Raw genomic sequence first — 16,519 nt, forward strand, 5'->3', positions numbered from 1 at the left:
TTCAATGTATATTTTTGTTAGTGTATTTTTTTAATAATATTCTATTTATCTAGAGAATTAAAATTGAAAACAATTCTAAAACTGTGTTTGTTATAAGTTTAACCCTGATGTAAACAGAGTGATGTTATGAAAAGTTTCTTAATGCCTCACAAACAATAGCGAATTTATGTCAAACAGTACGAATAAGTAAGAAAATACGCATATCAAACAGAACACTTACACTGCAAAACTAAAACTAGTTCCGTCAAACTCATTATGTAAACAGCTATAGAATAAATAACCAAGCATAGTGTTTTATGTTGTGGATATGAGACATTTTCAGTATAACGCTGTATTCCCACGAGTTCAGTTTGTTTACATGAGAGTAGAAGTGAGAAAAAATTAAGTACGAAATGTATGTTTTAACTTTCGTTTATATAAATGTAATTTTTACTTTTATTATAGATAATAATATTAAATTATTACTACTATTATTCTGTTTATTTTTATAGCTGGAGAAAAGGAGATGCATTGTTCGTCGATTGAATATTTTCCTAAAGAGGAGTACAGTCCTGATCCAAATGATTCAACCATGGCAATACCATGTAAGTAAAATTACCGTAATTTATACAAGGATCTTTTGTTAATTTAACATTTCTATCCTGAATTATATGTACGAATACAAACATAATATAAAATAACACATGAAATGAATGAAATTAATAGAAGCAGAATTCTTTTATTATATTTTGACGCGTTTCGGAACCACTCCATTGTCAAAACTTATTGTACTGGTACTTTTAAATTTCTGTTAATCCTTTATATAGCGTTTAGTCAACGCCCCTCCCTATGTTTGACGTCATGCCTTATCTGGCCTTCTTGTTTATTTGTTATTAGCGGTTGTACTTATCTTTTAATTTTATTTATCTATTTCCAGTTTTTAATAAATTGAAATTCTTGAACAAGACATCCGCTTGATTGCAATGCAAAATATATTGAACAAACGGTTAGAAAATTAAAATTAAGATAAAACGAACACATCGAAAATTGAACAAATGAGCATATGTCGATGACGACTGTCGATGATTGCTTTAGCGCCCATCGATTTATTGTCTTCGAGATCCCTGGTGGCCTACCTATATAGATGGCTCCCTGGTAGAGCCATCTATACGACTCTGTCTCGGCCGACGGATGTGGCTGTTCAGTAATACTCCCTGATAACAAGATAATATTTAAGCTTAATGCCTATTCCTCTGTATTCTTTTGCAAGGCCTATGCAATTTACTCTGCCTTGAGAGTTATATAGATGTACCTGCAGTACCATAGTGGTTGTATCAACCATCATGAGGTTAAAGGATGTCAGTAATGTTCTTTTTTTTTTTGTCAAATGACTGAAGACAAAAAAAAATGTTCTTGATCATAAAGGTTCAAGAGTGAAAAAGAGAACATGTACAACAATTTAGCGGGCAGTCTCAAGTCCGACTTGGTGATTAGTGCAGAGTTACGGCTTGGATAAAATAATTAGTGTCCAGGTTTTCTTTTGTGCAGATCAGCTATATCTTCTTCATAGAAACAATGTAAATATGCACTGCAAGCCAGAACTTATTAGTTTACTACCGCTTTCCTGCAACTAAAATTCTTTTTTCCACTATCATTTAGTCACGGTACGGTGCCTAAAGTAGAGTACCGCGGACAAGCAGAACTTCAATTTCTCCTCCCGTCCTTTAACTGCATTACCATCCGTGTAGTATTACAAGGGATCCTTACAAACTGGTTTTGGTTTAATAAAACAACTTTTATTTTAAGAACAGTGCAACTGGTCTCTTTGGTATAGTTCAGGGAATTTTTTTGGCAACCTCTCGATATCACCATTATATTCGCTTTTCTTATTATTCTTTGGCTTTCTGTTCTTTTGTGCCAAAAATATGTATATTCAATCCTTAATGGTGTGGCTAATTTTTCTTCAGTTGCATCATCTGAATATGAAGACACTTGAATTGTTGGAAGTATTTTTATTTTATTTAGTATCTAGATAGTTCCGAGATATTTTTAATTAATCAGGACACTAATTTATAAAGTACATATAGTTATTTGAGGAAATTTTTATTACAGTTTTATTTAAGTAATTTTCATTAAAAAAAATGTTTCTATCATTGTTACACCTCATTAATTTAATTAAAAATTCGTATATGAAAATCTAGGAAAGAGATAGAGAGATGAACTATACGATAAATGAAAGAGAAAGACTACAAGTTTCTTAACTATTCGGTAGATTTCGATGTGTGTTCCCTTAATTCCCACATAGGCAAGAAAACGATATTCAGTCTCTTGCCATACACGGTAGAGAACATCCGGCGTGATAGAAGAAATAGCTTCAAGCTTCAGTGATCCTGTCTTTTAAATGATCCAGATTTCAAACTTGAACAGAATACACTTGTATTCTTACATAACCCTAAAAATAGAAATCTATGGAGATAAGGTCTTGAGACCGTGAGAGCCAGGAAATCCATCTTTTTGTCCGGCCTATCGCTAAGGAAATGTTTCGTTAAGAAAATCCTACACGATAAAGGCAAAATGTGGAGAAGCTCCGTCTAATAGAAAAATGGAATTCTCCGGTATTTGGGGCGTTGCATATCTTTCTAACATACCCAGGAAGATGTTTCCCGTATTGTTTTTTTCACCAAAAAAGAAGGGATAAATTACTTTGTCTCGTTAAATAGCGCATCCCATATTCACTTCTCCACTCTCACGCTGATGTTCAGTAACGGTATGTGGAGGTTCAGAACCCCATATACAAATATTATGCTGAGGTACTCGTCGAGAAACATGAAACGTTGCTTCATCACTGAAATGAACTTATTTAAAAAAATCATCCTCCTGCTTTAACTTATCCAGAATATCTACAGCAAAATCAAACCGTTTCACTTTGTCCTATGGATAAAGCTGCTGTAACACCTGGATTTTGAACGCAATGAAACGTAACCGTCTTTTAACATATTGTGAACAGTTGTTTTAGGAATGTCCAGCTGTATAAAAAACTTCCGTACAGATTTCTTCAGTAATCACAAGAAATTTGTTCGTACTGCTTCAGTCATTCATCAGACACTGATGGCAGTCCTGGACGTGTTTACTTCAGTAACCTGCCTGTTTCATTAAATTGTTTGTCCCATTGCCGAATGTTATTTTCATATGAGAGGTTTTCATTGTACATACAACGGTATTCTCGCCCAATACGTGTAACTGACTCAAACAAAGCACGCCACAACATAAATTGATCCTTTCTCTGCACCACAAACATAATGATTAACGCCCATGTGCTGTTTGCTTGTACTAAAAACAGAACGCGCATGCGCTAGCTTTCACACAGATAAACCTAGAGTGTTTCTGTTTCATTTAACTTACAGTTCATCTCTCTACAATACTTTGTTCCGAAGCTGTAACCACTTAAAACCCCATTATTACTTTAAGGACACACTGTATATATATATATATATATTACAGTACATTAGGTTACTTTTCTAATACGGGATTTCGTTGATTGTTTGAAATGAAATGATTAAATATAGTTTGAAGAGAACTAATAATTTACTTAGTTATAAAAGAATAAATGATGGAAATGGTAGATGGTAGAGTATCATATGGTCTATAAAAACGACAGGATTATATAGTAAGAATGATAAAGATAGAACTGCTACAAAGAAGGGGACCAGAAACAGCTTGGTTTTTCTTTTTAAAAGAAAGAGCATTTATCACAAAGCGTGACGGGGTGCGGTGGGTGATCTGATACTGATCCCGGAAATCAATTACATCAGTGTTGCCAACATAATAATACAAAATTCAATTTCAACTCTAAATGTTTCCTATATTATTTAACAATATCATTTAAGCCTTCCGTAATCATTACGTTGTATTTTCTTTATTGAAACTTTAAATGTATCTTTATTATCACAGGAAATAAATAGTTTTTTTTTCAACAGATATATTATTTTTAATATGTATTTACTCAGAATTATCTGGCTTTTCACAGTAATTTTATTTTCTACCCTTTACTATGAAATCGTACCTTTTCTTTCTGATACGTAATGTATATTTTTTCTAATTTAACATTATATTAGATCACAACGGGTTGTAACATCAACTAAATTTTATGTAATCTCGTTTCAGGCCGACTATTCTAGAGCCATTACTATTAGTTGAATATTATCGATTAATTACACGGCTTCTTAGTAAGAATTGTATGGTTTGGAAAGAATTATGATGATGTGATGATGAATTACAATTCGATGTTTTTTTAAACTTCATAGGTTCTTTTGTTTTAAGTATCGTTTTATAATCCCGCCTTTTTTTTAGATTTATAAATGTTGTTCTTTAAAATTCGTTCGCTTTAGACTTTAAAATCATTGAATAATTTACTATCTTATGTTGTATAACTATTCATAAAATTTCTGGCTGCTGTAAATCGATTTCTTTAAAGAATAGTCTAGAAATTTTAGTTCGGATAAAGGTGACATTTTTTATAAAAAAGAAGTTTTTAATCACGAAAACGAATCTAAGATTTTGATTAATTAGAAAAGAATACGGTAATCATTGTAGTTATACCTCGAAAAATTTTCGAGAATTTTCTTTTCTTTTGGTGAATATATATTTTTTAATCAGTATCCAAATTGTAATTTGACCATTTCCATTTCTTTTTTTATTGTTTTATTAATTTTATTTAATAAGTCTATTTCCAAATTATTAAACAGCCTAATTTCAAATATTGCACATTATAGAAATAGATATTAGTAATTAATTCTGAAATAATGCTTTTTATTTTATTTCTATTGACTTTTATAACAGTGTGTGTATTTATGTGTGTACATACAGACTGATTTTAAAGTACGGAAACGGCTGCGTAATTCAAAACTGAAGGATACTAGGAGATAGAAACAAGTGCGAATCTACATAGTTACAAAATTACTATTGGATATTTTTTTCGGAATTCCCCCCCTCCAAAAAAAACTTAATTTTTTAACCAATCGGCTAAAAGTCGATGTATTTTTAATATCCAATAATAAATAGGTGGGAATATGCATGTTTCAAAATAAAAAATTAAAAATTGGTAATTTTTCGTTTCTCTCCCCCCCCCTTACCAAAAAGTTTGCAAGTTTTTCACCTGAAGATAATTGAAATTAGCAACAAATATTGATATTAACAATAACCATGTTAGAAAAATAATTTAATAACCATTCTTATAACCATTTATATTTATTTATTTTACGAGTATAAATATAATCTAACCAAACTTAACCTACGCTCGCTTCGCTCGTTAACCTTAATAATTAACAGTAATGTTTTGAATATTTAAGTAATAAATTCAGTAATTATTGCTGCAATTATTTTTTTTAATTTATTTTTTTTTTGAAAATGCTATGCCTGACCGGGATTCGAACCCGGGACCTCCGGATAAAGGCCGAGACGCTACCATTCGCTCCAAGCAGGCTGGCAATTATTTATTATTTAAATAATCAAAACATGACTGCTAATTAGTCGATTTTAGCGATCGAAGCGAGCGTAGGTTAAGTTTAATTGATTATATTTATAATTTATATCTATAATTATGAGCAATAGTACTTTTATTTTTTTTTTGTCTTCAGTCATTTGACTGGTTTGATGCAGCTCTCCAAGATTCCCTATCTAGTGCTAGTCGTTTCATTTCAGTATACCCTCTACATCCTACATCCCTAACAATTTGTGTTACATATTCCAAACGTGGCCTGCCTACACAATTTTTTCCTTCTACCTGTCCTTGTAATATTAAAGCGACTATTCCAGGATGCCTTAGTATGTAGCCTATAAATCTGTCTCTTCTTTTAACTATATTTTTCCAAACGCTTCTTTCTTCATCTATTTGTCGCAATACCTCTTCATTTGTCACTTTATCCACCCGTCTGATTTTTAAAATTCTCCTATAGCACCGCATTTCAAAAGCTTCTAATCTTTTCTTCTCAGATACTCCGATCGTCCAAGTTTCACTTCCATATAAAGCGACACTCCAAACATATACTTTCAAAACTCTTTTCCTGACATTTAAATTAATTTTTGATGTAAACAAATTATATTTCTTACTGAAGGCTCGTTTAGCTTGTGCTATTCGGCATTTTATATCGTTCCTGCTTCGTCCATCTTTAGTAATTCTACTTCCCAAATAACAAAATTCTTCTACCTCCATAATCTTTTCTCCTCCTATTTTCACATTCAGCGGTCCATCTTTGTCATTTCTACTACATTTCATTACTTTTGTTTTGTTCTTGATTATTTTCACGCGATAGTTCTTGCGTAGGACTTCATCTATGCCGTTCATTGTTTCTTCTAAATCCTTTTTACTCTCGGCTAGAATTACTATATCATCAGCAAATCGTAGCATCTTTATCTTTTCATCTTGTACCGTTACTCCGAATCTAAATTGTTCTTTAACATCGTTAACTGCTAGTTCCATGTAAAGATTAAAAAGTAACGGAGATAGGGTACATCCTTGTCGGACTCCTTTCTTATTACGGCTTCTTTCTTATGTTCTTTAATTGTTACTGTTGCTGTTTGGTTCCTGTACATGTTAGCAATTGTTCTTCTATCTCTGTATTTGAACCCTACTTTTTTTAAAATGCTGAACATTTTATTCCAGTCTACGTTATCGAAAGCCTTTTCTAGGTCTATAAACGCCAAGTATGTTGGTTTGTTTTTCTTTAATCTTCCTTCTACTATTAATCTGAGGCCTAAACTTGCTTCCCTTGTCCCTATACTTTTCCTGAAACCAAATTGGTCTTCTCCTAACACTTCTTCCACTCTCCTCTCAATTCTTCTGTATAAAATTGTAGTTAAGATTTTTGATGCGTGACTAGTTAAACTAATTGTTCTGTATTCTTCACATTTACCTGCCCCTGCTTTCTTTGGTATCATAACTATAACACTTTTTTTGAAGTCTGATGGAAATTCCCCATTTTCATAAATATTACACACCAATTTGTATAATCTATCAATCGCTTCCTCACCTGCACTGCGCAGTAATTCTACAGGTATTCTGTCTATTCCAGGAGCCTTTCTGCCATTTAAATCTTTTAATGCTCTCTTAAATTCAGATCTCAGTATTGTTTTTCCCATTTCATCCTCCTCAACTTCCTCTTCTTCCTCTAAAACACCATTTTCTAATTCATTTCCTCCGTATAACTCTTCAATATATTCCACCCATCTATCGACTTTACCTTTCGCATTATATATTGGTGTACCATCTTTGTTTAACACATTATTAGATTTTAATTTATGTACCCCAAAATTTTCCTTAACTTTCCTGTATGCTCCGTCTATTTTACCAATGTTCATTTCTCTTTCCACTTCTGAACACATTTCTTTAATCCACTCTTCTTTCGCCAGTTTGCACTTCCTGTTTATAGCATTTCTTAATTGCCGATAGTTCCTTTTACTTTCTTCATCACTAGAATTCTTATATTTTCTACGTTCATCCATCAGCTGCAATATATCGTCTGAAACCCAAGGTTTTCTACCGGTTCTCTTTATTCCGCCTAAGTTTGCTTCTGCTGATTTAAGAATTTCCTTTGTAACATTCTCCCATTCTTCTTCTACATTTTCTACCTTATCTTTTTTACTCAGATCTCTTGCGATGTCCTCCTCAAAAATCTTCTTTACCTCCTCTTCCTCAAGCTTCTCTAAATTCCACCGATTCATCTGACACCTTTTCTTCAGGTTTTTAAACCCCAATCTACATTTCATTATCACCAAATTACGGTCGCTATCAATGTCTGCTCCAGGGTAAGTTTTGCAGTCAACGAGTTGATTTCTAAATCTTTGCTTAACCGTGATATAATCTATCTGATACCTTGCAGTATCGCCTGGCTTTTTCCAAGTGTATATTCTTCTATTATGATTTTTAAATTGGGTGTTGGCAATTACTAAATTATACTTCGTGCAAAACTCTATAAGTCGGTCCCCTCTTTCATTCCTTTTGCCCAGCCCGTATTCACCCACTATATTTCCTTCCTTGCCTTTTCCAATGCTTGCATTCCAATCTCCAACTATTATTAAATTTTCATCTACTTTTACGTGTTTAATTGGTTCATCAATCTCTTCGTATACACACTCTACCTCATCATCATCATGGGCGCTTGTAGGCATATAGACGTTAACAATCGTTGTCGGTTTAGGTTTTGATTTTATCCCTATTACAATGATTCTATCGCTATGCGTTTTGAAATACTGCACTCTCCTCCCTATCTTCTTGTTCATCACGAAACCTACTCCTGCCTGCCCATTATTTGACGCTGACTTAATTACTCTAAAATCACCTGACCAAAAGTCGCCTTCCTCTTCCCACCGAACCTCACTAATTCCTACTATATCCACATTTGTCCTACCCATTTCCCTTTTTAAATTTTCTAGCCTACCAACCTTTTTCAAGCTTCTAACATTCCACGCTCCGACTCGTAGAATGTTATTTTTTAATTTTCTGGTGACCCCTTCCTTAGTAGTCCCCACCCGAAGATCCGAACGGGGGACTATTTTACCTCCGGAATATTTTACCAAGGAAGGCGCCTCCATTATTGCTATGTGAAAATGCAGAGAGCCACATTTTCTTGGAAAAAAAGCAGCTGTAGTTTTCCATTGCTTTCAGCTGCGCAGTACTCAGAGGACCGAGTGATGTTGATACGGTCGTTTAAGTCATTGTGACTCACGCCCCTAACAACTACTGAAAGAGCTGCTGCCCTCTTTCAGGAATCATTCGTTAGTCTGGCTCTCAACAGATACCTCTCCGATATGGTTGCACCTTCGGTCCAGCTACTCTGTATCCCTGAGCACTCAAGCCCCCTCACCAACGGCAAGGTCTCATGATTCATAGAGGAGGGTAATGGTTACAGTTGACTTAATTATTGATTCTTTGTTTTGAAATATATTTTAAATAAATAAATCAAATACCTCGAGTAAAGATCGTACTCTACCGCTGCACATGTATATCATCAACAGAGATTCTTTCGGTTTCATTCAAACGTTATTCGTTCAAAATTTATTGTATTAAATGGTGTAGGACCGAGAACGTTTAACTAAATTGTAAAATTAAATATCGATGTAATTTAAGTAAATAATTTCAGTTAACGTAGAAATTTAACTTTTAAGTATTGAAATTTATTAGTTATTGCACGTAATAATTATTATTATTAGTGTTTGAGCCATTCATTCCAACATTAACTGTTTAATGTTTGTTACTGGACATAATTTTGAAGGTAATACAAAATAAAAAAATCCCTTTCGGCACGCTGGAAGGTGGAGGTAAATTTCACCGGTGCTAAGTAGGGTATAAAAATGATTCCATCTTAAGGTTAAGAAAAACTTCAAATTTAGTCAGTGCAACAATGGTTGCGTGTGAAAAAACGTTTCACACATTTAGCAATGTTTTGGTCATCCCTTATCGTAAGGGTAGGTCATATCAAAAATTGTTATAGACAAACGTTTTAGATAATGTTTAGAGGACTGACGACCGCTTTAAACCGGTTCGATACTGTGTCCATTAAGGGAGGTATGATTGTTTTCTGTCTTCGAAACCCCATTTTTTCCATCCCCTGGGCCAATGGTTGGCGATATCAAAAAACTTTATTTAGATAAGTTTTATTCCCTTATCCAAAGAATAGTAGGAACTTTATACGAATTCGATATTTTACTTTGTAAGAAAGTGATAGCGATATTTTGTTTTTTCGAAAAAGCTCCCCGTGGTTCGATTTTGGCCGTTAACAACCTCGACCGAGGTTTTGAGACGAGTTATTTTTAAAGTACAATTCGAAAGTGATTGGGGCAAAATTACGGCAATTATCGTGTTCATAAGAAAGTAAAATATGTATATATAAAGTTTTGAACTGACGGTGGTTTTGAGGTCCGGGGGATTTAAAACGCGAAGATATGTCGAAATTTTCCGGAAGTCGAATCATGGTACCCATTATAATAGGTAGCTTTCTTATGAAATCTACCTAAAAGATACTACAGGGCGTTTTACATCGTTTTATTACTACTCCGACTTTTCCATTTTTTTAACTTGATTGCTTATAACTTGAAAACGAAGTGTATTTAAAGAAACGATTTTTCGTCTTCATTTTTCTTGTAAAAAAAATTCATTAAAATAATGTCCAGTTTCGTTATTAAAAATGTTTGATTCAATGAGACGAATCCAAGATTGTGGATAAAAACACCATAATATAACAGTAGATCCCCGCACTTATTTCTACATCTTAATATCCCTCAGTTTTAAAATACGAGGCGGTTTCCGTGTTTTATTATCATCCTGTAAATATATATGTACAAACTACATGATATATACAAGTGAAAATAAAACAATGGAGAACTTTTGTCAATCGTAGGGATATTTATGAAAACTTTGATGGTAATACTCGTATTTATTTGTTTTAATTATAATTTATTTCCTCATTTGTTTAAGGTATTCTGAGAAAATGAACGCAAAACGTTTATTACAAGTTATTTTCACTCATTTTTTAATTTCTTTTACTAAAAATGCGTACATAGTTATAATCACATCAGGAAATATATCTTATTCGTTAAGTTTTCATCATAATGTTTTACTAATTAAATTATTCTTTTTTCTTTCAAAAAATAATTGTTATTAATTAAGTGTATTATTAACGGTAAAATGTTCTTTAATAACTCTATTTTACGTTATTGTTGTCTTACATTTATTTTCAAATCATATATTTATTCTTGTGGGTATTTTTTAATAAGTAAGAAGATAGTGCATAAACATTAAAAAGGATGTAATTCATGTTGCGTGATGGTTAGTAATTTATTTAATTATTAACGCTCTGTAGATCATAAACGGGTGTTGTATTACGAATATAAAATGACCTACGGAAGAACGAGCGACTTCATTTACTTCGATAGGTTTAATACATCATCTTTGTTCGTAAACTCTATTCTACTGAATAACTTTCCGTACCTTTCTATGAAATACTTTCAATTTATTGTACGCCTAGCTACCGTGATATTACATGTATAGAGTATCATATATCAATGCTTAGTTAAGCATTCATTGAACATTGTTCATACCGTTGTTTATTTATACATATCTGTTATTTTACGCTGTGTTTAATAAATATTGTATCATCCTTCTTATTTATTTTATATAAATACTATTAAATCTGAAATTAAAAAGAAAAATTCTGATCTATTTCGAGTCAAATTTGTTTTTTCTTTCCGTACTGTTGCGAGTCAAATTTTATTGGTAGATCGCATTAAAAAAGTGAAGTAAATCACATTAAAAACCTCTTTTTTTCTACTAATGCAATTTTAACGCGCTAAAACATCTCACAGCAAAAAAATTAGCGGTAAAGTATGTGTTAAAATATGTAGTTATTCAGAAGGAAAGGGAAATAATTTGTGAACTGATTCTAGAGCTTGAAATAGGGAAAAAAAATTACATCATATAATAATATGTCCAAAAACACTTTGTTATCGAGTTACGGCTAGCGAAAACTTTCGCACGGATTTCAGTTCCCCCGGTGAAATATGGTCATAATGAAATTATTAAGGCGTTATATAAACATGATGGTTTCTTATGGTTTATTTTACCTTAAAAATCTAATAAAATAGGTATCAGACTGTATCTTACGTAGTATATATGATACTAAAGTAAAACAGAAAAATTCTGATGTAAACACCGATGACATCCTTGAACGCCTATTAAATTACATATACACATTTTTCTTTAAATGAAAAGTACAAAAAATTTTATTTCATTAATAAATAACACCTGATATTTTTTCGTATTTTTTTTTTTTTTTGAAAAAACTTCTTTTGGCGCGTTAGGAGAAACTAATCAGAGTGTATTTTCACAGCAAGTTACGGAAGTAGCGCGCGCCGATGTAACACACCATGAAGATTTGCGCAGGCCAAGTGGATCAGTTTGTACGCACATGCGTGTAGAATCTAATTCAGTTAGTCGTTCAATGTAATTAAGTCATTAGCACGTGTTGCAAATATAACAGATATTTAGTCGTAATAAAAATGTATTTATATACAAGGATTTCTGAAAACGGATATTTTAAACTGTGAATATTGTTGTTCATATTTATAAAACTTTATTTATATTGCAGCGTATATTTATTTTTGTGGTGAAAATTGTGTATCAAAATTTGAAGTTATATTTATGTAACTATTTTTTTTTATGATTAAAATTATATTTTTTAATGACACAGGAAATAGCACACATCGGATAAATTCTTGATTTTGCATAAATAATTTTAAATTTGCAAAAAGCAAATTTTTTGATAAAATATGCTATTGTAAAATAAAACTATTTGTATCATATTTTTCATATCATAAGCCGCTGATAACCCTTGTGCCTATTTAATCGTCATCCGAAGAATTAATGGAACTAAACTAATCGAAATATATTTGATTAACGTTGGTTTATATGACAACTTCAATACTTTTTAAACTATATAAAATAAATATTATTTAATTTAAGTTTATTTATTCAAACTTTTATTCATGATACTTAACATCGTCTATTGATCGTTTAACTCGGTTCAAATTTGTCTGAATGCATAAAAAAATTATTTTTTTGTTCACGCCAAAGAAGTATAACATCTTACATAAGTACATACGAGCTTTATTTTGTTATTACTGAATTATTATTTATCTTAAAACGTTTTTACAATCAGGGGTTAATAAATCAATATATTTAAATTTAAAAAAAAAGTTAAAAATAAAAGGAGATGAAGTCGGATTTGAACCGATGTGCCTGTTCAGTTTCATGTCCTCCTTATTAATGATAAATAAATATGTAACTCTTTTCTTCTTACTTATGTAAATCATATAATTTTGTTGTTCGAATTGAGTTCAACAGCTGTTTTATATTACATATTTTGTCTTATACATTGTTGTCAATGCAAACATAACAGTTGAAGACGTAAGTTAAAGTATGAAACTAAATATGAATACGTTAATTATATAATACTCTTTAACATTATTACTGTACATTTGCACCATTTTTAAACACAACACTGTTTGTGATCATTACATATTTTGTTTATGTTTAATTTATAACACATTTAGATACATTTTCACTTATTTAAATATTATATTATTAGTAAATTATCTCTGAATTTAAGAGAGCGTTAAAAGATTTAAATGGCAGAAAGTGTATGTTTGGAGTGTCGCTTTATATGGAAGTGAAACTTGGACGATCGGAGTATCTGAGAAGAAAAGATTAGAAGCTTTTGAAACGCGGTGCTATAGGAGAATGTTAAAAATCAGATGGCCGGATAAAGTGACAAATGAAGAGGTATTGCGGCAAATAGATGAAGAAAGAAGCGTTTGGAAAAATATAGTTAAAAGAAGAGACAGACTTATGGGCCACATACTAAGGCATCCTGGAATAGTCGCTTGAATATTGGAAGGACAGGTAGAATGGAAAAATTGTGTAGGCAGGCCACGTTTGGAATATGTAAAACAAATTCTTGGGGATGTAGGATGTTGAGGGTATACTGAAATGAAACGACTAGCTCTAGATAGGGAATCTTGGAGAGCTGCATCAAACCAGTAAATTATCTCGCATTGATGAGTTTAAAATGGTGAACATGTACAGTATTTATGTTAAAATATTGCAATTAATGTGTTCATATTTCGTTTCACATTTTAAGTTACATCTTTTACCGTTTTATTTACACTAACAAGACTATTATAAAGACAAAATATATAATATAAAACAACTGTTTTATATTAACTCAGTTCGAGTAACAAATATGTATGCTTTACATAAGTAAGAAGGAAAGAGTTACATAGTTTATTTATCATTAATAAGGAGTACATGAAACTGAACACTGCCTTCCCCTTGTAAGATCTAAATATTTCATTAACTAAACTTTTATTAGCTATTACTCTGGAGCTAATAAACATACCTACCACTTGTGATATATCGTTCAAAGCTGTCAGTGAGGGCTATTACTGCGGTTAAGAAAAAGTCCGAAATCCAATTTTTTGGGGTTTTGGTCTTTTTTGGACACTTTTAGTCCAGTCGATTGCAATCAAAAGGGAAGGTGCACAAATAAATGTTATAACAGTCCTAAATACAAAATTTCAACATTCTATTGCTAATCGTTTTTGAGTTACGCGAGATACGTACGTATGTACAGACGTCACGCCGAAACTAGTCGAAATGGATTCAGGGATGGTCAAAATGGATATTTCCGTTGAAATCTGAAAACCGAAATTTTTCGCGATCACAATACTTCCTTACTTCGTACAAGTAAAAGTTTAAAATTAAGTGACGCAAAATAGTATCAGGTGGTACTAATGAGGATGATATGTATGAGTGTAAGTGAAGTGTAGTCTTGTACAGTCTCAGGGCGACGATTTCTGAGATATGTGGTTAGTTGAAACCCAACCATCAAAGAACATCGGTATCCACGATCTAGTATTCACATCCGTATAAAAGTAACTGCCTTTACTGAATTTGAACGTAATAATAAAAAGTCAAAGTTTAAGATCAACATATTAAATGTTTTGTTTAAAAAAAAATCTTATGTAGTCTAATTAGACTAATAGGTGGAAAAAATCCTTTATTATAAACAGGATTTTTTTAAATTTTATATTACGAGTAATTGATCTAACTGAGTATAAAGACGTAACAGTTGTCAGCTGACATAAGTGGACAATTCATTCCTAAAAATCAGATATCCATTCTCAAGGTAACCAAGCATCCCAGGCCAAACTTACTAACATAAAAAAAGGGGTGAGGACATTTTCTTCTTTATTGAACCGAATATACCATCAACAATGTCATTCTCACCAAAATCCAAATGATTTTCAGCCCAATAAGTGACACTTTCTCTCGGTTCACCGCAGGAACTGGCTTTAACTTAAATTGCACATCAATATTCTCATAGAAAGCTACTATGACGGGTGATTTATATGTCAGGTGTTTTGCTATAAAACATAGAGACATCCAAAAGTCGCGCACATCAAAGTAATGGAAACATCAAGTTTAATATCTAAAGATTTATTTATTTTCACAACATATTTTCAAAATAGCTGCCCCGTTTAATAATGCACGTACCAACTCTTTTTACCATATTTTTCTTTACTCGCTTTTCTTTATCGGGCTCCTTCAATTCCTGAACACTACGAACGTGATATGCACGAAAATGTAATCGCTTCATCTCTCTCGTAGTACTCCCATGTGAAATCTGAGAGTGCGCTGATAGTCTCGTCAAGCTTTTTGAAAGCGAACGCTGTATCATATTCTTAACCTCAACCGGTTTAGCATCAGTCAAAATGGCCGGTCTCCCGGTTCTCTTCTTGTCTGCAACTGATCCGCATTCTTTAAAACGGACGATTAATCTGGTTATGATCGAATTGTTAGGCACTGCCACAGCCGGGTATTTTCCACGAAATTCTACAACACGTGCATAAGAACACGTGAAAGTCTACAACACGCGCAAAAGAAACGACTGGAAAAATAATGTTCATCAATGAAAACTCTTTGCTCTTGGGAAAACGACATGTTTACCAAGCAAAAAAACAAAGCACTACTGCAAGCGTCATGTGATCAATACACATCGTAATGGCGTTTAGGTTTGCTATTATTTATTAATATACCCATAGTGCTTTAACCTACCGGGTTGGTCTAGTGGTGAACGCGTCTTCCCAAACCAGCTGATTTGAAAGTCGAGAGTTTCAGCGTTCAAGTCCTTGTAAAGTCGGTTATTTTTACACGGATTTGAATACTAGATCGTGGATACCGGTGTTCTTTGGTAGTTGGAATTCAATTAACCACACATCTGAGGAACGGTCGAACTGAGACTGTGCAAGACTACACTTCATTTACACTCATACATATCATCCTCATTCATCCTCTGAAGAATTATCTGAACGGTAATTACCGGAGGCTAAACAGGAAAATAGAGAGAAAAAAAATACCCATCTTGCGATAGCCGATAGAACTTTTCAACTATACTACTATTTATAGAAACTTTAATTTTGATGTGTGTGACTTTTGGATCTCTTGGTAAACAATGCGTTTATACACAACTTCAGTCCAGTTTGGAAAGATAAGATTATTTATATACATATTATTTTAACAAGAATTACAACAAACGTTGAATATCAAGTAAATTGGGAAAAATTATTAGATAAAAAAAAAGCATAAATCTTGCGAATTTATTTCAATAACCTCAAAGAAAACTGGTTTTTATTTATCAAATTTGCGGACCCTGTTGCTATCTTAACATCATAGAAATGAGTTTTCAATTCTTTTATAAAATAATGTTACGGTAACAAAATTAATTATATATTTAATAAGAAACAGAAAAAACCAACTAATTTTCTCTTAATTAATATTTTGAGAATTAAGTTTTAATTTCAGTTATCTTCTACGGTTATGCTAACTTGATACCAAGTTAACGTACCGTAAACTTATTTTATTTAGTCGAATTACGGTTAAGTTTTTGATTTAAAATTTTGTTTGTGGCTTATCTACGAAAATTTAGTT

General features: G+C 32.2%; 1 protein-coding gene across 1 annotated transcript in view; it reads left to right on the forward strand.

Annotated features, from left to right (window-relative positions):
* The window catches only part of stg1 (stargazin-like protein), a 158,694-nt gene that overhangs the window by 85,505 nt on the left and 56,670 nt on the right, over positions 1–16,519 (forward strand). Inside the window, exon 2 of the mRNA XM_075374573.1 lies at positions 492–584. Coding sequence (XP_075230688.1) covers positions 492–584 — 93 coding nt within the window. The remainder of the gene's footprint in view (positions 1–491; positions 585–16,519) is intronic.

Source organism: Lycorma delicatula, chromosome 9 (assembly GCF_047948215.1).
Source record: "Lycorma delicatula isolate Av1 chromosome 9, ASM4794821v1, whole genome shotgun sequence".
Taxonomy (NCBI): domain Eukaryota; kingdom Metazoa; phylum Arthropoda; class Insecta; order Hemiptera; family Fulgoridae; genus Lycorma; species Lycorma delicatula.